This window comes from Rhinatrema bivittatum, chromosome 3, assembly GCF_901001135.1.
Source record: "Rhinatrema bivittatum chromosome 3, aRhiBiv1.1, whole genome shotgun sequence".
In the NCBI taxonomy this organism is placed as follows: domain Eukaryota; kingdom Metazoa; phylum Chordata; class Amphibia; order Gymnophiona; family Rhinatrematidae; genus Rhinatrema; species Rhinatrema bivittatum.
The window spans coordinates 277,581,482-277,605,093 of NC_042617.1; the positions used below are offsets into that span (position 1 = coordinate 277,581,482).

At 47.5% G+C, this 23,612-nt stretch overlaps 1 protein-coding gene across 16 annotated transcripts in view; it reads right to left on the bottom strand.

Annotated features, from left to right (window-relative positions):
- The window catches only part of IKZF4 (IKAROS family zinc finger 4), a 117,617-nt gene extending 98,672 nt beyond the window's left edge, over positions 1–18,945 (bottom strand). For 4 of the 16 annotated variants that reach the window (XM_029594746.1, XM_029594740.1, XM_029594749.1 and 1 more), the window contains exons 1-2: positions 13,292–13,408; positions 9,186–9,237 (exon numbers count right to left, since the gene is read on the bottom strand). In XM_029594746.1, the coding sequence (XP_029450606.1) occupies positions 9,186–9,237; positions 13,292–13,372 (133 nt within the window). In that variant the 5' untranslated portion in view covers positions 13,373–13,408. Of the gene's footprint in view, positions 1–9,185; positions 9,241–13,291; positions 13,410–18,763 lie in introns of those variants that run through there. The other 12 variants (XM_029594755.1, XM_029594750.1, XM_029594745.1 and 9 more) reach the window with 7 other exon arrangements.
- Between the last annotated feature and the right edge of the window lie 4,667 nt (positions 18,946–23,612).

The following is a 23,612-nucleotide window of genomic DNA, read 5'->3' on the forward strand; positions in this document are numbered from 1 at the left end:
GCTCCAAATCCTTACCTGAAGCTCCTACTCCCTCTGCCACTCCTGCTCTACTCCTCTCTCTCTCTTGTCCCTTTAGTTCCTTGCTGTGAACAGACCTCCCCCATTACCAGACTCCAGCTCCCTTTATATGCAGAAGCAGAAATTTGTACAATGCTGTACTATGCAGTCAGCTGGCTCAGTTACCTTGGCTGCCACATGTGGCTGCAAGAGCTTCTCCACTGCTGCTGCTCCCAACACTCAGAATGGGTTACATCCAGTGCTTGGTGAACCCTGTCCCTACCTTACTCAGCATGTAGATAACACAGAGGCTTGAAGAACTCAAAGGAGGATGATCAGGAGGGGGAGAGAAGGAGGTGCTGCATAAAGCAGGTGTTGTGTCCGTCGGTACCCGACGCCCTCTCTCCGCCCTCCTTACTTCTTTGACGCCTCTCTCTCCATCCGCGGGAAGATTGGCTGCCGTGGCGTCCATTTACCGAGGACCCTCCGGCGTTCCCGGACCGGCTTGATGCTGCAATCGCCATGTTTCCTGGAGGCCTAGGGGCGCGCGTGCGGCGCAGCCCCGATTGAAGTACAGGCATTGGCAAGAACCTCGGGGGTGTCCCCCGATGATGATGTCACCCGCGACAGATATTTAAGGTCTTGAATTTGCTAACACATCGAGTTAGCAAGGATTGACATCTGATTCGCTTTGTCTAAGCTACTCTGCTTCCTCGGACTTACCAGAGGTACCTGCTCCTCGGGGGCCTCGCTCTCCTTGTTTTTTCAGGTGACGTCTGGAACCGGTACTCTCTCCTTGAGGGCCCTCATCCCAGACTTACTTCGTATACTCTTCTGCCTGGAAGTCTTCACTACCAACTATCTCAGCTACATCAGTGAGTTACCATTGTTCTCTCTGAGGTTTCCCTGGAACCAGGTACTCATTCCTCAAGGGCCTATACTTTCCAGCTCCTGGGCTTCATTGGGACATTGTGTGAGTGTTACCATCTGGATACCCTGCCTACTCACTATATATCTCAGTCTCTCGGGATAGCTGTTTCAGTATCTGAGGGACTACAGCCCAGCCGGGCTTGCCAGCTCACTACTGCCATCTCTGGTGGTTTAGTATTCTGTCTAATAAAAGAAAAGAAAATTAGGTCTTACCTTCGATAATTTTCATTCCTGTAGTATCAAGGATCAGTCCAGACTCCTGGGTTTTGCCTCTGCACTAGCAGGTGGAGACAGAGCAAGATTTGACAGGCTCTGCCATATATACCAGGGTGCCACCCACAGCCTGCCAGTATTATGCCATGTCAAAGCAGAATGATCCCCAACTGTCACTAACTATATATATGAAGATGAACCGGGAAACCCTCAGGTCACTCCCCTCAGACAAGGATCCGACCCAACAAAACAAGGAACAGAGAGAGAATCAGCTCTACCGAGCCAACGAACACATAACAAAATTTTGGAACAGTAGACTCTCCGAACTTAACGCAGCCGTGGGAGGGACTCTGGACTGATCCTTGGTACTACAGGAACAAAAATTATCGAAAGTAAGACCTAATTTTCTTTTCCCTGTACGTACCGGATCAGTCCAGACTCCTGGGATGTACCAGAGCTCAACTACACGGGGTGGGAAACGGAGAGGCCCGCTCTCAACACACCTGCTCCGAAATTGCCCTCCCTGGAGTCCTGTACATTCAGATGATAGTGACATGCGAACATATGCAACGACTTCCAAATCACTACCCTACAGATTTCTAGGGGAGAGATCTGCTGACACTCCGCCCAGGAAGCTGCCTGTGAACGAGTGGAGTGTGCCTTCAATGTCAAAGGCAAGAGCTGACCAGCCAAAAGATACGCCGAATTTATGGCTTCCTTCAACCACCGCGAGATGGTAGTCTTGGAAGCCATGTTACCCTTCTTGGGACCCTTCCAAAGTACAAAAAGGTGATCAGGAACCTGAAAACTATTAGTGATTTCCAGATAGCGGAGGAGAGCCCGCCGTACGTCCAACTTCTTCAACTCTTTGGGCAGAGTATCAGAGCTATCGAGATGCGAAAATGACGGTAGCGCCACTGACTGGTTCAAATGGAAAGAGGAAACCACTTTAGGTAAAAATGAGGGAACCGTCCAAAGGCTAACTCCAGAATCAGAAACATGCAAGAAAGGCTCCCTACAGGACAAAGCCTGAAGCTCGGAAACCCTCCTGGCCGAAGTGATCGCCACCAAAAACATGACCTTCAAAGTAAGATCCTTCAGAGAAGCCCTCTTCAGAGGCTCAAACGGGGGTGAGCCCAAAGCCTTGAGTACTACATTAAGGTTCCAGGAGGGGCAAGGAGCCCGAAGGGGTGGACGCAAATGTTTCGCCCCCTTTAGAAAATGGACAATATCAGGATGAGAGGACAGCGTTCTCCCTTCCACCGTGCCCCGCAAACAACCGAGGGCTGCCACCTGAACGCGCAACGAACTACAAGACAGCCCCTTGGCCAGACCATCCTGAAGGAAGGCTAGGATATCGGAAACGGCCGCCCGGACAGGTGGGATCATCCGAGAAACACACCAGGACTCCAACACTTTCCAGACCCGAATTTAGGCAATGGAGGTTGAGGTCTTGTGCGACCGAAGAAGGGTGGACACTACCGCATCCAAATAACCTTTGCCTCTCAAAAGCCATGCCGCTAGACAGAAGCGATCTACCTGATCAAAACAGACCGGTCCTGGATGAAGCAGATTCGGTAATGCCGGGAGATGGAGTGGAGGTTCCATGGCCAGATTGACTAGGTCTGCAAACCACAGCCGTCATGGCCACCAAGATAACTTCCGCTGGGTGATTCTCTATGCCAATAAGAGGCCAAGGAGGAAAGACATACAGAAGGATTGATGTCAGCCAGGGCAATGCCAAGGCGTCTACCCCTTCCGCTCCCGGTTCCCTGCGACAGGCAAAGAAGCATGGAGCCTTGGCGTTCTGGAAGGTTGCCATCAGATCCATGGCCGGCTGCCCCCACTTGTCGCAGATGAGCTGGAAGACGCTGTCCGTCAGCTCCCATTCTCCGGGGTCGAGCTGATGTCTGCTCAGGAAATCCGCGTGAACGTTGTCTACCCCTGCGATGTGGGACACTGCTATGCTTAGGAGATGCCTCTCCGCCCATTGGAAGAGGAGACGAGCTTCTAAAGCCACTGGACGACTCCGGGTCCCCCCCCCCCCGACGATTGATGTACGCCACCATAGTTATGTTGTCGGACAGGACCCTGACCGCTCTTCCCTGAACTAGGGGGAGGAAGGCTCTCAGCGCCAGACGTACCGCCCTAGTTTCCAAGCGATTGATCAACCAACTTGACTTGGTCGCGGACCAGCGTCCCTGCACTGACTGTCGCTGACACACCGCTCCCCAGCTGAAGAGGCTCGCATCCGTGGTGAGGACCGTCCAATCCGGAGCTAGGATCGAAAACCCCTTGAGAAGATTGCCCGAGCGTAACCACCATCCCAGGCTGGCCCTTGCCACAGCCATCAGGGGCAATGGAGGATGGAACTGCTCGGAGACCGGGTTCCAGCGGGAAAGCAATGCCGATTGTAAGGGACACATATGTGCAAACCAATCAATTGCAGGTAGTCCCACGCCGTCAGCGGCTGCATCTGCAACAGGGCCGAGACCTGCCCTCGTAATTTGCGACAACGTGCCATGGACAGGAAGATCTTGCCTTGCCACGTGTCAAACAACGCTCCCAAAAATTCCAGAAACTGAGAGGAATTGAGTTGACTCTTGGCCATGTTGACCACCCAGCCGAGGGAGTGCAATAGCTGTAGTACCCGCTTGATCGCAGAGCGACAGAGATCCTCTGATTTTGCTCGGATCAACCAATCGTCCAGGTACGGATGCACCAAGAGACACTCTCGCCGCAACTGCGCCACCACTACTACCATAATCTTGGTGAAAGTCCTGGGGGCCGTCGCGAGTCCGAAGGGTAATGCTTGGAATTGGAAATGCTGTCCCAACACGAAGAACCTGAGATATTTCTGGTGATCCTTGCGAATCCCGATGTGGAGGTACACCTCCATGAGGTCCAGTGAGGCCAGAAACTCTCCCGGTCTCACCGAAGCAATCACGGACCTCAGGGTCTCCATGCAAAAGCGTGGTATCCACAGGCATCGGTTGACCTCTTTTAGATCGAGTATGGGCCGAAAGGAGCCTTCTTTCTTTGGAACGACGAAGTATATGAAGTAGTGTCCTCTTCGTTGTTCCAAGACGGGGACTGGAACAATGGCTCCCAGGTTTAGCAACCGGACCTAAGTCTGATGGACCGCTTCTCGTTTGTCTGCGTGCCCGCACGGGGACGGTAAGAACCTCAGTCTGGGCTGACAAGCAAAATCTAAGGCATAGCCATGTCTTATCACAGAAAGTACCCACTGGTCTATTGTGATCGCGGTCCAAGCCTCGTAAAAGAGGGATAGTTTGCCCCCTACCCTTGGCTCCAAGGGATGGACCGGCAGGCCATCATTGTGCCGACTTACTGCCGGGGGTGGAGATGGAGGAAGCGGGTCTGCCAAAACACCGCCCCCGAAAGGGCCGAGGCTGCTGTCTACCTCCCCCCGAACGAAAGGAGGTTGAGAGTGTACTAGGCCGAGGGGCTCGAGACTTGCGGTTACTCCAAAATCGAGACAGAGACGAGAAGGACCCCTTGGACCATGACCTGTCCTCCGGCAGGCGATACCCTTTATTCTCACCCAGTAACTGTATCATGTCATTCAACTCCTTGCCGAAAAGCAGTTTTCCCTTAAAGGGTAAGGAGCCCAGGCGAGACTTGGAGGCACCATCCGCCAACCAGTTCCGTAGCCACAGGAGGCGTTGAGCCAAGACTGCGGACACCATGGAGCGCGCCGAAGTCTTAAGGAGGTCGTGTAGCACGTCCGCGCTCTAAGCAACTACCGTCTCTAGACGCCCGGCCTGTCTGGCTTCGTCCTCCGACAGGGCCTCACTGGCGAGCAGTTGCTGCACCCAACGCAGACCTGCCCGTAGGGCAAAGTTGCTGCAGATCGCCGCTTGGGCCCCAGGGCGGAAACCTCGAAAGTCTTCTTCAATTGGATCTCCAACTTGCAATCCTGTAAATCCTTCAACGCCGTGGTGCCCGTGACCAGAATAGTCATCCTCTTCGTCACTGCTGACACTGCCGCATCCACCTTCGGGACCCGCAACACTTCCAGAGCCTCCTCCGGCAAGGGATAAAGCTTATCCATGGCCTTCGTAACCTTCAGGCCTAGGTCTGGGGTATCCCATTCACGATACAGCAGATCCGTCGACGAGAAGTGAAAAGGAAGTGGTAGGGGGACCACTCAAACCCAGTAACACTGGATCCATCGAGCCCAGCTTAGCCTCCGCCGGAGGGGTATCAATCCCCAATTCCCACAGGATGGCGGGAATAAGGGGGGGGGGCAACTCATTCCGTCAGAAGAGGCGTGTCACCCTCTGCAGTCTGGCTTTGCCACGCTGACCCCTGCAATGGCACTCCATCTCCCTCTGCCCCCCTCGGGGGAGGGGACCCCATGATCCTCTGGGTCCGCCGAGTCATTGGAGGACTCCGTGTCTTCCCTAGGGAGAAGTGATCCGAAGGGGCCGCTTAGCTTTGGAGGCTCCCTCCTTCTCGCCCGTATCTTGCCTAGACTCCCCCGATGCAGGTGGGACCCCCTGATGGGGAGACAGACGCTTACCGGCTTTACCGGCCTTAAAGGCCCTATGCATTGCAAGAATGATTTCCGAAGAGAAAGAGGAGGCGGAGTCTGTATCTGTGGAATCCGTATCAGGCCCCCCCTGCTGCCACGACCGGGGACCCCGGCCGTGAAATCAGGCACTGGGGGGGTGGGGAATTCTGGGCCCCCTCCGCGATCGGCACGACTGAATGGGCTGCTGGCAAAATGGTGGATTTTCCTGCGCTTTGGAAGACCAGCCCGGGAGAGAAAGGGGGACACTCCCTGATCGCGCGTCGGCTAACCAGGACCCCCCCCGAACCGCCCCCGACGATCCCTCGCCTCCGGGGATGTAGGCTGAACAAAGCCCATCCTGCGAGAGGCGCACGCAGGCCGTGCCTCATGGCATGTCGGCTCCCTGAAAAGACGCACGAATCAATAACAAAACAACCGCGGGGGAAGGGAGGGAGGCAGGGGGAGAGAAAAAATGGCGCTGCGGGAAGACCGGAGAGTCTAAAAACAAAGCTTTACTTTTTTTGGTACCTCCGGAGCTGTCCCTCAACGAGTGCTGGATCGGTCCTGTTGGGGGTGAGTGAGCCGGGCTTCCCGGTATCACCCCTGCTGGGCTTGGGAAAGCGGGGTCCTTGACCCCTTGCCCCAGCAACCTGCTCTACCAGGGGGGGTGGTCCCCTCAGGCCCTAAACAACCCCCTGGGAACCAAGGACCTGTCTTTCCCAAAACTGTTTCTTCTTCTGGTTTTTTTGTTTTGTTTTTTTTAAACACAAACTTAAATAAAAGAAGGAAAGCAAACAGGAACAATGCTGACTGATTATCCTCCCTAGTCTTTAACTTTAATATTTTCAGGCTGTGGGATCTGCACCCGCACCAGATGCTGGAGACAGAGAAATACTGGCAGGCTGTGGGTGGCACCCTGGTGTATATGGCAGAGCCTGTCAAATCTTGCTCTGTCTCCACCTGCTGGTGCGGAGGCAAAACCCAGGAGTCTGGAATGATCCGGTACGTACAGGGAACTAGTGTGTGTTTGTCTCCTAACTCTGAGCCTGACCGGTGGTCCCTCTCGGGATCATCCCCCGGGGGCGTGGTCATCTGTCACTGGTCCACGGATCCACCCTCAACTCTCATATATAACTACAATCTGATTGCTAACTCCTAGCATAAGATCAATTACAGCAGGGTCTGACTATCCATATGTGGACTGTTAACTCCCACACTCCAGGACTCAGGCTGTGGTTAGAAATGAAAGATATAAATGACTGCACATCTTCTCAGGAAAGGGCTCCTGCACATTTAAGAATTATTACTGGTGTCTCTTAATGCTGCCAGGTGCTAAGACCAGATCCCAGGTGCTGATCTGGACCTGGGCATCAGGACGTGGTGATTTTGTGGTATGCTTGATCAAGTTTGACAGTACGTAAGATGGGAAATGCTGTCCTAGAATGGGGTAGGCAACTCCAGTCTTCGAATGCCACAAGCTGGCCAAGTTTTCAGGATATCCACAATGAATAAGAATGAGATGAATATGCATGCAATGGAGGTGGTGCATACAAATGTACCTTATGAATATTTAGTTTAGATACCTTGAAAACCCCGAATGGCTTACAACATTCAAGGAAGAGAATTGCCTATCCCTGTCCTAAAATATACACACCTTAAGCCAGAGACTAAGTGCATCTAGAGATTTAAAATTGTTGTAAAAGACACTATAAGAAAAAGCTCTAAGAGCCCTATATGCAACAAAGACTACAAATAAAATCCTCCAAGAAATCCATTATTAAAATTATTTGATAGCACATTCTGCCAATCCTCTTATATGGTAGTAAGGTCTGGTATCTATCATTAACCCCAAACTATACAGAATGGAACAGAACCTCAACAGAAATCCTACACCTCCAGATCTACAAATTGACACAGTGTCCACAGAAACACTCCCATTAGCAGATGAAGAGCAGAATTAGGATGCTTCCTACTATTTACCATACAAAAAAAAAAAAAAAAGAATACTCAGATTCTGGTGTCACCTCAGACTCCCTGTGATGTAATTTAAAACCCTACAAAGATACTCAGCAAATATGTAACAAACCTGTTATACCAAACAGTCACTAACAAATAGCCACAACCCGGCCTACAAAAAGGCAGCAACACAAATACTGGAACATGCCCTGGAACAATACAGTACAGATTGGACAACAGAACAAGATGGAGCTGGACTGTTACAGATCTCTATATACTACTAGGTTTCCCCTGCCTAGGAGTCAAACCTAGCAAATTAGGATTTCTGGATTGCCAGAATCAATATGCATCAGACAAATTTGCATACATTAGAGTCTATGTATGCAAATCTCTCTCATGCATATTTATTATGGCTATTCTGCAAACCAGATTCCTAGGTGTGACTCTAGGATAGGGTTAGGAAACAAAGAGAATCACTCACCTCAGTCACACAGTGCAAAACACACACAGACCTTATCAAAACACAGAATAAGAAGCCACAGACCAGAAAGAGACAGCCAAAACAGAACTGGAAACTCCAAGAAGCCAGGCTCTGTATGTATTTCTCTGGTGTTGAATTGCAAACAGAAATGCATTTCCTCCAGTGCTGTGCAAACTACAAAAATATCAGGGATGTACATTTCCCAAAGCTATCAGAAAAAAATAAAAAACTTCTCACTAAAGAATGAGCATGAAATGTCTATATAACCCTGGTAGAAACAGAGAAACTGGCAGCTCTAGCAGAAAAGTGTGTGATATTCTACCATCAGTCCAGAAACAATCTAGTACTGATCATCACCAGAACCCAGGAACTGTCCTCATGATTGTCCTCTCTCTCTAAGCTGCAATTTTATTGTATCATAATTCTTCTTTTGTAAATTTTTCCCTTGCATTTTAACTACTTTATGAATTACTTTGGCAACACTTAAAAAGTGTCATGCCGACAGAGTGATCTGAATCTGATATGGAAAGGACTTCAAAGCAGAAGTTCTACATCTAGGTAAGCATTGCCTCCTCCCTCCTGCAATAGTCAATATGCAGCTGCCACCTTTCCAGATGTATTAGGAGGTAAAAATACTTTCCAATGTTTCTTACCGAGAGCCTTCATTCCAGAAATTCCTCAGCATGCCACTTCTGAACCCTACTGGCAAGTACCTGCCTTATCTTCTCTCTCTAGATTTACTGTTTACACTGAAGTTCTGTACTACAAGATGAAGGGATTCCCAAATATGGGTAACCTTCAATGTGCAACTCTTCTACCTGCACAGTGTAAGGGAGCACACATCCACAGAACGGGCAAGGCTTCAGGGGGCCAGGATCAGTCTGTGGACCTTTAACCTGATTTCTCACACATTAACTTCTGCTTTCACACTTGGGCACATGGGAAAGGTGAGCCATTTTTCCATTATGGCAGCGGAAAGAGACCAGGAAGCAAGCCGCAAGGCTCTCCAAATTTGTACACCAAGCTGTTTGGTAGTGGCATGCAAGCTGAGAAAAAAGTGAAGTGGCTTACCAGAGAGATAAGAGCGCCCATTGCAATCTTCTAACTCCATCTTTAAAGTGCTCTGCTGAAACAGAAAAAGAAATGGATCATCATCAAGTGCGTGGCTTCCCTTCAACCCTGCCCTGTAGCAACCCCTACTATTCCATTACCGACTCCCACACACACAATTCTGTCAGTGCACTTCCATTCTACCCTGTAGTACTCCTGGTACTGCAATACCAAGACCCCACCACCACCCACGTACACACAGTTCTGCCAATGCACCTCAGTCCTGCTCTGTAGCATCCCTGCTATTGCAGTACTGAGACCCCGCCACATAGCGCTGCCAATGAAACACAGAACAGGACTGCAAATAAAGACCACTCAGAACATCAGTCTGCCCAGCCATACCTCCTGCTTGGCTTTATAGTCCCCCTTCCTCTCTCAGACATCCCCTGTGCTGGTCTCATATTATTCTTGAGTTCCGATTCTGTCCTTGTCTCTACCACCTCCACTGAGAGACTGTTCCATGCATCTACCACCTTTCTATAAAGAAATGTGTCCTTAGATTACTCCTGAGTCTGCCCCCTTTCACCCTCATCTGAAGAGTCCTTGCTCCAGAGCCTCCTTTTCATTGAAAGAGGCCTACCTTCTGTGCATTTATTCCTTGGAGCAGGGTAGGTTTGGGAGTTTCACCTTCAGAAATCAGACAGCAGCATGGGGAATCCTAGTGTTTGGACAGCTCCGTTGCTTGTGCCTAAATCCTGCCCTGCCTAGAAAGAACTTAAATGTCTTCATCATATCTCCCCTTTCCCTCCAAGATATACTTGTTTAGATCTTTAAGTCTGTCCCCATGAGCTTTCTGATAAAGACGATTTTAATAACTGCCCTCTGGACTGACTCTATTCAGTTTATATCCGCTTGAAGGCCCAGGCTGCAGAATTATACACAGTACTTCAAACGAGGCCTGACTAGACACATACAGAACCAATATCACACCTTTTTCCTGCTGGCTATTCCTCTCCATATGCATCCTTCTTGCTTTGACTACTTACTTGGCAACCTAAAGATCATCAGATACAGTCACCCCCAAATCCCATTTTGTATACAGAACTTCAGCCCATTTTCTGTACTACTCCCTTTGGTTTTTGCAACCCAAAAAGCATAACCATAATTATTATTGGTTTTTTTAAATCATTAAATCAGCTGCTAGTCTCTAGACCATTCCTCAAGCTTTGTTAGATTCCTCCTCATGTTTTCCACACCTTCCAGGGTGTCTCTACCCTATTGCAAATGTTTGAATCATCCACAAACAAAAAGGCCTTTTCCGATAGCTCTTGCGCAATATCGCTTATGAAAACTTTCAAGAAATCTAGACGAGGATCGATCCCTGCAGAACACCACTGGTAACCTCCATTTCCTTGGAATAAAACTCCATTTACCACTACCCTTTATTGCCTCCTACTCAACCAGTTTCTAACCCAATCATTTTTGGGCCCATACCAGTGGCGCTCAGTCCTGCCCTGCAGCTATCCCAGTTATTCCAATACTGAGAGCTCTGCCAATGCACCTCAGTCCTGTCGCAACCCCCTTGCAATTGCATTACCGAGATCCACACACAAACATAGCTCTGCCAATATATATCTCAACTCTGCCATGCAATTCCAATCCTGCCCTGCAATATCTCCTGCTATTCCACTACAGAGACCCTCAAACAGCTCTGCCAGTACACCTCATGCCTCCCCTGCAGCATCCTTTTCTATTCCAATACTGAGATCCACACACACGACTCTTCCTGTCCACCTCAATCTTGTCCTGTAGCATCTCCTGCTAATTCAGTACTGACATCCACCCACACAGCACAGCAAATATACCTGAAATATCCCCTGCTATTCCAGCACTCAGATCAACCAGTGTATTTCAGTCCTGCCCTGTACCACGTTTCCAACTGTACATCTCAGGATAAGCACTTGTGACAGACTTTTCTGAAGGAGCAGCTCCCTTTAACCTCATATCAAGAATGGTATTACATCTTAAATGCCTCCCCCACCACCAAGCTTTCTCCTTTTACTGTGAAAACAGGCTCCTGAATATGGAGGTCCTGCATGGGAAGTGTCTAACAAGGGTTAAACAAATGGACGAACCTACTGATCACTGATGCACAATATTTAGAACTTCTCAATACAGATCAAAATCAGTGAAGGAATTACTCATGCATAGCACTAGTCAGTAAGGATTTTCTCTTTTGGCGTGGAAAGCAGAAAATAAGAGTAATTTGTAAACAAGCTTCCCTTTTAATTTATATATAGTTTTTTTCTTTTACCGATAACCTGCTTCAAATGTGAAGCTGATAAACGCAGCCTTAAAATATTGGTTTCACAGTTAGAAGCAAATCTGCTAATTAATTTCCAGTGTTTTCAAAGGAGAAGGTGCTAATTCCTTTACACAGAAGAGTTTAAAAGTGATAATTTATTGTAATGAGGTTTCTTCTGTGGGAGGAAGGTTATTTTACTGCGCTTACGTGTTGACAAGGAATTCCCAAAAAGCAAAGTAACCTGTGAGACATTTTGCAAAGATAGGGATCACCAAATATTTACTTCAAAAGATGTATAGCCCCCACTCTTCAAAAAAAAAAAAAAAAAAAAGTTCCAATGATCTCCATCCTCCATAAGAACCAAGGAGGAACATTTTCCACGTTCAACCTGAGGTGTCCGAGAACGCCAGTGACTGTGTTACTGCTTCCTTCCAAGGAAGGAAGGCAGGCAGGCTCAGAGCACGGGAGAGATCAAAGAAATTAAAATACTAACAAGCCACCAGTTAAATCAAATGGTATAACCCAATTGCAGCTCCCAGCAGATGGTTAGGCAGCAGGGCTCAGATTTAGCTGTGGCACATCTTCAAAGTCTCCCTGACCTGAGGGCTGGTGTCCTTTTGATCCCTACTGAACGAGGAGCACAGGCAGCGTGAGGAAGTGGCAGTGGTCTGGGCATCCATATGCATCCACCTCACACTAATAACAAAACAAAGTGACCACATCAGAGGAATGTGGTCTAGCCGCTAGATGCTGTCTTAATTACGTTTCCTTGGTTTGATATGAACTCTTTCAAGTGACAATATATACACTATTACAGTGCAGCCTTGGTTGGGTCAGAGCTGAGGACCAGTCTGAGCTCTCCTGCTCACACTCCTTGCAAGCAGGTTTCCCAGGAGTCTCTCAGCCTTGGCACACTTTCACCATCAGCCAAGGCACCTTTCCAACGGGGAAACGGATGGAAGACGGAAATAAACCCTCACATAGACCACCAGGCTCCCACAATTCAAGAGGTTATATTACTTCCTGACAAGCAAAAAAGATTTTTTATTTCCTGCTCTCTGCAAAGGATGGATAATTCAAACCACAAAACTGCCTGTACAGACACTGGGATAATTAACAGCTCCTTAAATAATCACAGCTAACCAACCAGCAATAACTGGACGCAGCCCAAAACCACATTAGTGACTAGTGGCAGATTCTGCTGCAAGAACTGCCACTTTGGCAGCCTGGAAGAGTACTACTCAGTTTGTGCCTGACCTTGGGAAGAATTTGCTGCTTTTTTTGTGCGAGTTCAGAATGCAGAAGGGCATAAAACATCACTGACACGTTTCCAAGGAAATATGCAAAGAGCAGCACCTTATTTCCTGATTGTGCTTTTAGTCCCCAGGACTGCTAGGTGGAACTGGCCTGGAATACAGCCCTGTGCCCAGAGTTGTACTACTAAGTATGTCCATGAAAGGTAAAGGTGAAAATGAACTGAGATCTTCTGCACCTGTGACAGCACCCTGCTTTTCCTTCCCCCTCCCCCAATTAGGGAACCACCCTACTCCAAGCACACAAGTCCTGCTGTGCAAGGCCCCATTTTCAAATGAAACGTTCCTGTGTTGTGCTTATGGAAAAAGTCCTTTCAAAATAGGGCTCCTACATGTTTCACCGTTTGCCATGGTGGGCCATAATTAGTCCAGCTAAACTAGCTGATGGTAAATGGTAGAGGCCCACCCATGACCTCCAAGTCTCTACCTTTCACAGACACAACCACTGGTTTCTACGTAACAGTTCAATTTTGTCTTAAAGAAAGCGGTGGAAGAATAAGGGTACTCACAGCGTCACTGGCACCATTATAAAGTGTCGGTTTCATCCTTCTACACCCTCCTCTTCTGCAGGGGAGTGAGAGAGCTTGCATGAGCAAATAGCTAGCTCACCTTCTTCATAACGTTAACGGCGAGCAAGGCGGGGCTTCTCAGTCTTATACAGACCTCCCAGGAAACCTTTCCACACCTACGTGTGCTGGGCTGCTAGAGACACACCTGACTCATTTTCCCCATTATTACTCGATGCTTGCTAAAAAACCACTGAGGCACCACTGCTTTGCTAGGAAACGAGATGCAATCATTTATGAAGCTTACTGATCCTCAAGGTGCTCCCCTCCTCACACACTCAACAGATGGAATGATATATGAAAGTTTATTACAATCATCGATAAGTAAAAATAACTGAGCCTTTAGTCTCCTAAAATTAGAAAAGTACTTGAAATATGAACCTAGAGCCTGTCACCTCTAGGGCTGTACATCTCACAGGATGGACAAAGGAAAAAGAGCCCGTCATCTCTGGGACTGGATAGCTCAGGGAACGGGCACAAGGATACAGAGACTGTTACATCTGGTGTGGGAGATGGCTCAGGGTATGAGCCCAGGGATACAGAGCCTGTCATCTCTGGGACTGGATGGCTCAAGGGATGGGCAAAAGGGATAAAGGGCCTGTTACTTCTAGGACTGGATGGATCAAATAATGGACACAGGGATACAGAACTCATCACCTCTAGGGCTGTACACTGCAGAGATGGGCACAGGATTAAACCATTTCTCCCCTCTAGGTCACTGGGTTTGAGTTCACTTCATGTATTAGTGACAAAAAGTCATGATCTTATGGTCAAGAATTGTTTGGTGATATATCACTGCATCACTTCCTAATAATTCTAAGAATTTAGAAAGGAAGTCCAGAAACTACTGAGTAGTCTGATATTTTACAGCCATGGGACCAAAGGAAAAAAGTCAATGAATTAAGTCTCTTTCAGACATCTACCCTGGGTTCACCCAAACAAGCTCTAGCTGCAAGTGTAAAAACAGAGTCCATGTAAAGAATTACATCAATCTTTACATTTAAAAGACCCTCTCTCATCCCTTAATATTAATTGCTTCTCTGGGACTCATCTCTGTTCTTTAAGTTGTCTTCTTTTGATTTACACTAGTTAAGCAGGATAGAGTGAGACACCCCCTTCTATCACCATTTCCAGGTGTTTTTCATACATTGATCTTTTTCCACCTTCACAGCAATTAGTTCTGTGTGTTGACTTCTCATACTTTCAGCCCAGTCAGTGGAAAACTAGCAAAACTAGTTAAGCACAGACACGAGCAAGAGTGGAGCAAATGACACATAACCTTCCACATGCCCAGTGCAGGTTCCACAGACAATCAACTATCTAATAAATTTGAACAGCCGCTTATTAAAAAAGTAAAAAAAAAACCCCTTAGAAGTACAAAGTCATTTGTGAAATGAGACTAGCGGTTCCAGTTCAATCCCCAGTTTGAGTGAAGGCCACATCACACATCCATAATAGGTAGAAAGGCCTAGGAGTCACCTGACAACTAGATTGTGGTTGCAAACAGCAGTACCTCTTATTTATTTATTAATTCAAACCTGATATTCTGCTTTCCATTAACATCCTGAAATGGATTACAATGCAATTAAAACAAATATTACAACATAAGTGGATAAACGGACACGTAGACAAACAATTCAAAGACAAGTTTAAAAAAAATAAAACTTAATATTACATACAATACTAGTGAGGACTGTCTTTTCCCCTCTGGGAAAAAACAGCTGCAATTAGCTACCCTGTAAAAGCTTGTTCAAACAGCAAAGCTTTCAGTCTCTTCCTAAAGGACAAGTATCAGGGCTCAAACCGAATACCCAGTGGAACAGAGTTACACAAAGTCAGTCCAGCACAACAAAAGCGTTATGGTGGGTGATCTCTAACTTAAATGATGATGGTGGAGATCGCCCCTTTGGTAACAGATCCTGCCAGGACAACTGTAATGGTCTGGTAGGCAAAAAGTGTATCAGCAGGTCAATGAGGTATTTTGGGCCAGTTTGATTAAGGCATTTGAAGATAATAGAAAGAACCTTAAAACTAATCTTCCACTGAAAAAGTAACCAACAAAGCCTCCCCTAGAACCAGTGTTATGGTTTTGGACCCAGTCAACAGTCTCACTGCTGTGTTCTGGAGAAGCTGGAGGTGATGCAAAAGATTAAGTGGGAAACCCTGATATAAAGTATGACAATCAATCCTACACATTACTAATATATAAACAGTGGATAAGTCTCTCTTGGCCAGATACAGATGAAGCCGTCTAAACCATTGCAAACAATTTCCCTTAATATAAAAGGCAGCAGGGCTTCTGGCTTTAGTGTTTGTGTGTTTCAACAAAGCCGCTGTGCACTACATGCAGTTCACATGTCAAGGAGAATGAGCTGGCACCATCTTGGCTGTTGTTACTGATGGAGAAGAAGCACTTCAGTATCACTTCTGCCCTCAAGAAGTACCATGCCATGAGCTAAGGGGGGAGCGGTATAGAATTGTGGTGCTGACTAGGGTTATGGCAATGCAGCCCTAGCAAGAGGGCCAAGAGGAACAAGGTCTCTCCTGTCATTTTTTTATGGGCTTTTGCACTAGTAACAGAAGAAACCTAGGTCACTATTGATAATTTGGAGTCTAAATGGACTCCCAGGCTGCAAATAACCTGTTTAGACTTGGGGAAAAAATGGAGAAAACTTTATCCCTCCTGCTCACCCAAAGAAGCTCTGAGTTAAAGGATTCAGCTTCAACAAAATGAAGGACTTCAGCTGAAGGTCTGTGACGAGATGACAACGTTGTAACCAAGGATAATGTCAGAGGGCTCATGCAGATGTTGAAAAGAATTGGGATAAAACTGATCTTTGGAGGTAATTCAAATGAGACACGCCTAGCTATTGAGAAGGACCTATTCTATTTGACAGAATAGTTTCTATTTGTAAGAAAAGACTCAAAGAAATCAATGAAAAATGGTTGCTGGAGTGAAACTCCATGCTCTAATGTGTTGAATATAGCAGACAGGTCAAGCAAAACAAAAAGCAAATCCTTGCCTCTGTCGGACCTGGACCAGGAACACAAACTCTGTCCCACACCCTTGGTGAAATCTTCCCTAAGTTGTTGGTATACAAATTTTTTTTTTTATTATTTTAACAAAAAATGGGAGGTTGACAATGGGATAATAATGGTCAAGGTTATTGGGATTAAGATTCTGCTTCCTGAGAACTGGTCTGATAACACTTTTTTTTTATTACGAGAAGGGAGGCAATAACCCCCAGCTAAAACCAAGTTCATAATGGTCAACAACCACAGGGACAGATCACCTAATACAATTCAAATTCAATCAGAGAGAAAGAATCCTCATTGGAGGTAGCACAGTTCAGTGATCAAAGAACTGAAACCAATTAAAAAGATGCGTAATTGTGGAGCCATGTAGGAGGAAGCAAGGCCAGGGCTAAACTATGAGAGGAACAGGGGTTGGCAATGAATTCTCTCTCTCCACCAAACACACACACACTCTCTCATGCACATATACATTTTTTTATTTAGATTTATTTTCCACTTTTCACACTTTTGTCAGCACTTCAAAGTGGATTACATTCAGGTACTGTAAGTATTTCCCTTTCCCCAGAGGGCTTACAAGCTACGTTTGTACCTGAGGCAATGGATGGTAAAGTGACATGAACACAGTATTCCTCCTCCTTATCCCAGCTCCCACCAGTGCTCAACCCCCAGCCATTCTTCACTCAGTCGTCCTCCTCTTCTTCCCTGCAGGCTGCCTAGAGGGGAGGGGCTAAAGCAGAACACCCTAGTTGCTCTGCCTCTTACGTCTGAAAAGAAGTGGTTGAAGTCTGTTCCATGCCATTCCCCCACAAATTAAGCCCTGCCCAGCAAACACTAGTTTAAAGGTGCTGCCTGCTGTTTAGCTGCTGGACCCAAAAGAAAAAAAATGGAATTCAAATACAGGCACATAAAATAGTTTTCAGATATTGAAATGTCAGAAATACAAGGCAAGCTCCTGATGTGCGCATGTGAAAGAGCCAGCTTACACTTTTAAGGTGCTTTTGTTAGTCTTACAATCTAACCTAAGGGTCAATTGGTATTTTTCTGCCATCTATTATGTATGTATGTACCTTGTACAGCACAGGTAACTAAGATGCTAAATAACTGGGCTCAAATTCTGCTTCTGTCACTGCCCTTCCTTGTGACCTTAGGCAAGTCCTTTTATCTTCCACTGCCTCAAGCACCCACTTTAGACTGTAAACTCTGATGCAAGGACACAATTTACCTGTATGTCTTTTGTTGTAAAGTGACCTGGTTTAGGGTGCTTTTTGTTAAAATACTAATTAAAAGCAGCAGCTGGCATGAAGAGCAAAGCTTCTTCTACATCCCAACTAGGCTAACATTTCAGCTTGGAAAAATAGTTTAGAGTCATAGTTCGCACTTTGTGAAGCTGAATGTGTGTACAATCCTTGCAGAAAATGAGTAGAGAGCAGAATAAAACCATTCCCTTTAAGGAAGAAATGATTTAGAAAGGAGGCCATCATTCTCTGCCCACTACAGCAGAAATTCACAGTTACTAAGAACAGGACACAAACTTTGACTGCCAAGTAGCAGAATGAAGGTTTTACGGAGTCAATTAGCCCGTCATTTATTACCCAATTACAATTCATATCGTACACCTTAGGAGAATTAACGGCTGAGTTAACTATTAATCAAGTGTTAAAAAAAACACCCACCCACACAAAAAAAGCGATTGGGGAAAGCAGAATTCACTTTCTTCACACACCAAAGCAAGTTACATTTAATTCCAAAGCCTTTAAAAAAAAAAGATTTCCTACACACTTGACTACACAAATTCAAAACACTAAAAAAAATTCCTTTCCCATCCCCCAAAAGAGCCATACAACTTTATTTTTTTAAACTTTGGGACAACATAATTTAGACAACTGACAGCCAAAAACCGAAAAGAGTGGAAGAGCTAAGCTTGCATAAAGCCAGGAGACCTAACTTAGTTGAACACTTGTTCCTACCATAGCTTGGGGCGTCGTAAAACAAATCTTTGGCGGCAACGCGGAGTAAAAAAATAAACAAAATCAAACCCAGCGAGTGGGGATGATCAAAGATGCCGTCTGCATCCCCCCGGGTCTCGCTCAGCCCTGATGCCGGGCGGAGAACCGCTCACTGCCGGCGCAGGAGATGCCCGGAGAGGGGGCAGAAACTCCACAATGAATGCCCTGCCTGCCCGGGGGAGGGGGGCACTGACGCCAAATGCAAGATGACATTTCTTTCACGAGTTTCAAGGGTGCATTTTCCATGGCAGTTAACAGTTTGCATTTTAGAAAAAGGAAGCACCGGGTAAGGAGCGGGTCATTAGCAGGAGCCCTGCGCTCCGGCCGCTCACACCAGTCAGACGGGGCCATGCCATCCTCCAGCCCCCCTCACCTGAGGCCGCTGCCCCGGGCGCCCTGGCCGGCCGAGCGCTCTCCGCAGCCGCATCCACCGGGCCCGGTGCTGCCCCCGCGGCCTCTCAGCTGCTCCAGCCCGGCCGCGGTGGCTCTCACCTGCGCGCCGGCCCCCCCTCCCGCCGGCAACTTCCGGTACCGGTGCCAGGAGACAGGCGCGGGGAGCCGAGCGCCGAGAGCACGGAGCGCCGGCGCCACTTGCAGACACGGGGAGCCGAGCGCCGAGAGCCGAGAGCCAACCATTCGCTGGCCGAAAAAAAAACACGAGCGAGCGAGCGAGCAAACCCGTTTTCTTGTTATATCAAAATACATTTATTGATGGGATGTCCCTTGGAGCGGTATCTCCGTATGGGTTCGTTGTGTTCATACTGCGACAGAAATATACCTCATTTGTTAAGCCAAGCTATGTGGGATCCGATTTGAATTTCTCAAATTGACTGCTAATGCGTGGTACTGAAGTGCATAGGATGCAGCGTGTCCAGCAGAGGTAGGCAACTCGGGTCCTCGAGTGCCACGCGTTTGCATTCACTGCATGCAGAAACATTTCATGCATATTCATTGTGGACCCGAGGACCGGAATTGCCTATCCCTAATGTATAAGATAACATATCAAGGTGTGCCTGGAAGTTGTTTTTAAATCAGGGCCGGTGGCACTCATTACAATTGGCACAATTTCCGTATCTTTCTGCCACATTGTTTTTCTGTCTTTGGTTGCTTCGCTTGGTATTTCAGGGTATTTGTGATATAGCCAATTGTCTTTCCTTGTTTGCTGGTTAGATTCTTAAAAGAGATTTTTTTTTCTTGCTTTGCAAATTCTGTTGCTTCTTTTCCCATGTGTACAGGTAGATTCTCATTCTTTCTGCTCCTCAGAACACATGTCCACGTTTTAAGGATGGAGAGTGATTTTGGCCATTCACTTTCATACTTCAGCCCTTTCAGAGTCTGTTCATATTAGGTATGCCTGGAGGCCTATAGCAGGTCTACATGTGTAATCTATTTCTATAAGGCCCATACCGCCTTTAGCTCTTGAGATGTACAATCTCTACTCCTGGGGGAATTCTGTGTAAAAAAAAACTTAAAATTCTGCAAAATTCCACATATTTTAAATAGGTAAAAATAACATAGTATTCATGACAGTCTTTAAGTAATTAATTTAAAATGTAATACAGAAAAAAGTTATTACTTAAAGATGCAGAGTTTTAAATATTTTGTGCAAAATTTCCCTAGAAGTTCACTGTAAGAGTGTCTCTTCCACCCTCTCTCCCTACTCCCCTGGCCAGTCTCCTTTCACTTTGCCCTCTCAGGCCCCAACTCCTCTACCTGCCACTATCTCTCCCCTCCCCCTCTAGGCTCAACCCCTTCCATTTTATCTCCACTCTCAGAGTTTGACCCTTCTCTCAGTACAGCCCCTCACACAGGCTCCCTCTGTCTCTCTCTCTCACACACACACACAGGCTCCCTCTCTCTAGTGCACATACATAACCCCTCAAACAGGCTCCCTTTCTCTCTCTTGCATAAACACACACCCTCATACAGACTCTCTTTCTGCCTCGCACACACATCCCCTCAAACAGATGCCCCCCCCCTCTCTCTCTCGTGTACACACACACACACACCCTCATACAGACACCCTCTCTCTCGCGCACACACCCAAATACAGGCTCCCTCTCTCTCTTGCACACACACCCACACAGGCTCCCTTTCTCTCTCACGCATACACCCTCACACAGGCTACCTTTGTCTCACTTTCACACATCCCTGCACACTGGCTCCCTCTCTCGCTTACACCCCCTGCACGAAGGCTCTCTCTTTCACACACACACACATTTCGTCACACAGGCTCTTTCTCATACTTACACACATCCCTTTACACAGGCTCTCTTTCTTACACATACACATACCCTCACACAGGCTCCCTCTTTCACAAACAAAAAAGCACCCTCAGATACACTCAATCCCTTTTTCACACCAACCATCTCCCAATCTCTCACACATAGACACACTCCTTCACAATCTCCTCACATTGGTTCCCTCTCTCTGGCACCCACACCAATGCACCCTCACATATTCACTCATCCCCCAAGCTTGCAGTCTTACACACACACACACTCACTCCCACCAGGCCTGCTTCATCTTAACCGTGAGGATTACGACCTCCACTCAAGGCACACCAGAGCCTACTCCTTCACCCTGAGCAGGACAACCTGGGCTTGCTTCATCTTCTCTGCGAGTGGGACGGGCTCCACGAGCGGCACGCCAGGACCTGCTTCATCTTCGCTGCGAGCAAGACAGCCTCCACTCGTAGCACGCTTGGGCCTGCTTCATATTTTCCATGAGCAGGATGGCCTCCACTCATGGCATGCCAGGGCCTGCTCCCTCTTCGCCGCGAGCAGGACAGCCTTCACTTGCGCCATGCCGGGGCCTGCCAAATTCTGCACAGAAAATAGAATTGCTGCACTGCTGGGCAGGATGGGAATTCTGCACAAAGTCTGCACTCCACAGTAGCGCAGAATCCCCTCGGACCTAAATCTCAGTACATAATGGTTCTTATAGATTACCTGGTGGGCATGGAGATGTTCTTATTCTTGCATCCAAGTGTTCAAGATCTTTGTGAGGCCAGTCTACAATTCCAAAACTGTAGGAGAGTGCAGGGATTGCAAGTTGATAATTTCTCTCTTATTACATACTATTAAAGTACTTTTCAATATTGGTTTCAGTCTCCTGTAACATTTTTTTGCTGATCTTTTTCTCTCCGTAACCTGTGCTGGCCCATTAAACCTTCATGTACTCCTGCTCAAATTCATGTTAAAGTCTTCAGTCAAAGAGATGTTCTCAATTTTACTTATTTATTTATTTGATTTATATTCTGCTTTTTCAGGCAGATTACATTCAGGTAACTATAGAGATTTCCCTATCCCTAGAGCAGGGTTGGGCAATTCCAGTCCTCGGGAGCCACAAACCAGTCGAGTTTTCAGGATATCCCTAATGAATATGGGGCGGATTTTAAAAGCCCTGCGCGCATAAATCCTTCCGGATTTACACGCGCAGGGCCCTCGTGCGCCGGCGGCCTATTTTGCATAGGCCGCCGGCGCGCGTAAAGCCCCGGGACGCCCGTAAGTCCCGGGGCTTTCGAAAAGGGGCGGGAGGGGGGCGTGTCCGGGGGCGTTCCCGAAACGACGCAGCATTTCGGGGGCGGGCCCGGGGGTGTGCCGGCCCAGGGTCGAGGCCTCCGGACCAGCCCCCGGGTTGGGTGATGGCGCGCCAGCAGCCCGCTGGCAGGCGTAAATCTGCCAACAACGGTAAGGGGGGGGTTTAGATAGGGCCGGGGGGGTGGGTTAGGTAGGGGAAGGTAGGGGGAGGGCGAAGGAAAGTTCCCTCCGATTTCGGAGCGGCCTCGGAGGGAACAGGCAGCGCGCGCTGGGCTCAGCGCGCGCAGGTTGCACAAATGTGCACCCCCTTGCGCGCGCCGACCCCGGATTTTATAAGATACGCGCGGCTACGCGCGTATCTTATAAAATCCAGCGTACTTTTGTTCGCACCTGGTGCACGAACAAAAGTACACGATCGCGCAAATATTTAAAATCTACCCCTATGTGTGAGAAAGATTTGCTTGAATTCTGCCTCGAGGACTGGAATTGCCCACCCCTGCCCTAGAGGGCTTGCAATTTAAGGGCCTCCTTTACTAAACATTTTTCCCATAGACACAGAATGGGAGAAAAGCCTTAGTAAATCAGGCCCTAAGTTTGTAACTGAGGCAACGGAGGATGAAGTGACTTAACTAAGGTCACAAGGAGTGACAGTGGGATTTGAACTCTGGCTTCCCTGCTTCACAGCCTGCTGCTTTAAGTACTAGGCCAGGGCTTCCCAACGTTTTGGAGAAAGTGGACCCCTTTTCAAATTCCAAAATATTTGCGGACCCCCCACATGCTTCTCTTTCATTTTTATCTGCAGTTATGTCCTGTATAGAGAAAAGTTATTAATGTACTATAATAAAGAAATAATTATATGCACACCGGACTCATTCATAAAATATAAAACATTAAATAATGCTTACTGATATAAACGCAATACAAAGCACAGCAGTGAATATGCAAGAATGTACTCATATTCGGTAACTTATGTAGTGTAACTACAAGCAGCCACACAGCTGCACCTGGGGAGAATGGATTAATGGAGGGAGAGAGACAGACTAGCAGAGATGGGTGGAGGGAGAGTGACTGGCGGAGTTGGACTGGTAGAGGAAGAGGAGAGACGTGGGGACTAATGGAGGGAGAGAGAGAGACAGAGTAGTGAGGATGGGCTGGTGAAGAGAGAGAGAGCAACTGGTGGGGATGGACTGGTGGACTCTGGAATTTGTTGCCAGAGGATGTGGTTAGTGCAGTTAGTGTAGCTGTGTTTAAAAAAGGATTGGATAAGTTCTTAGAGGAGAAGTCCATTATTTGCTATTAAGTTGACTTAGAAAATAGCCACTGCTATTACTAGCAACAGTAACATGGAATAAACAGTTTTTGGCTACTTGCCAGGTTCTTGTGGCCTGGATTGGAAACAGGATGCTGGGCTTGATGGACCATTGGTCTGACCCAGTATGGCATGTTCTTATGGAGGGAGAGAGAGGGCGACTGGTGGGAATGGACTGGTGGAGGGTGAGAGAGAGAGTAACTGGTGGGATGGACTGGTGGAGGGAGAGAGGGGGACTGGTTGGGGTGGATGGTGGAGCAAAAACAAAGAGTGAAAGACTGATAAGGAAGGGGGAAGGGATGATATTTGAGGTCCACGTCATTAAAAGGGAGATGTGGAGAGAAGTATGGTGCACATATTTCCCTCCCAGC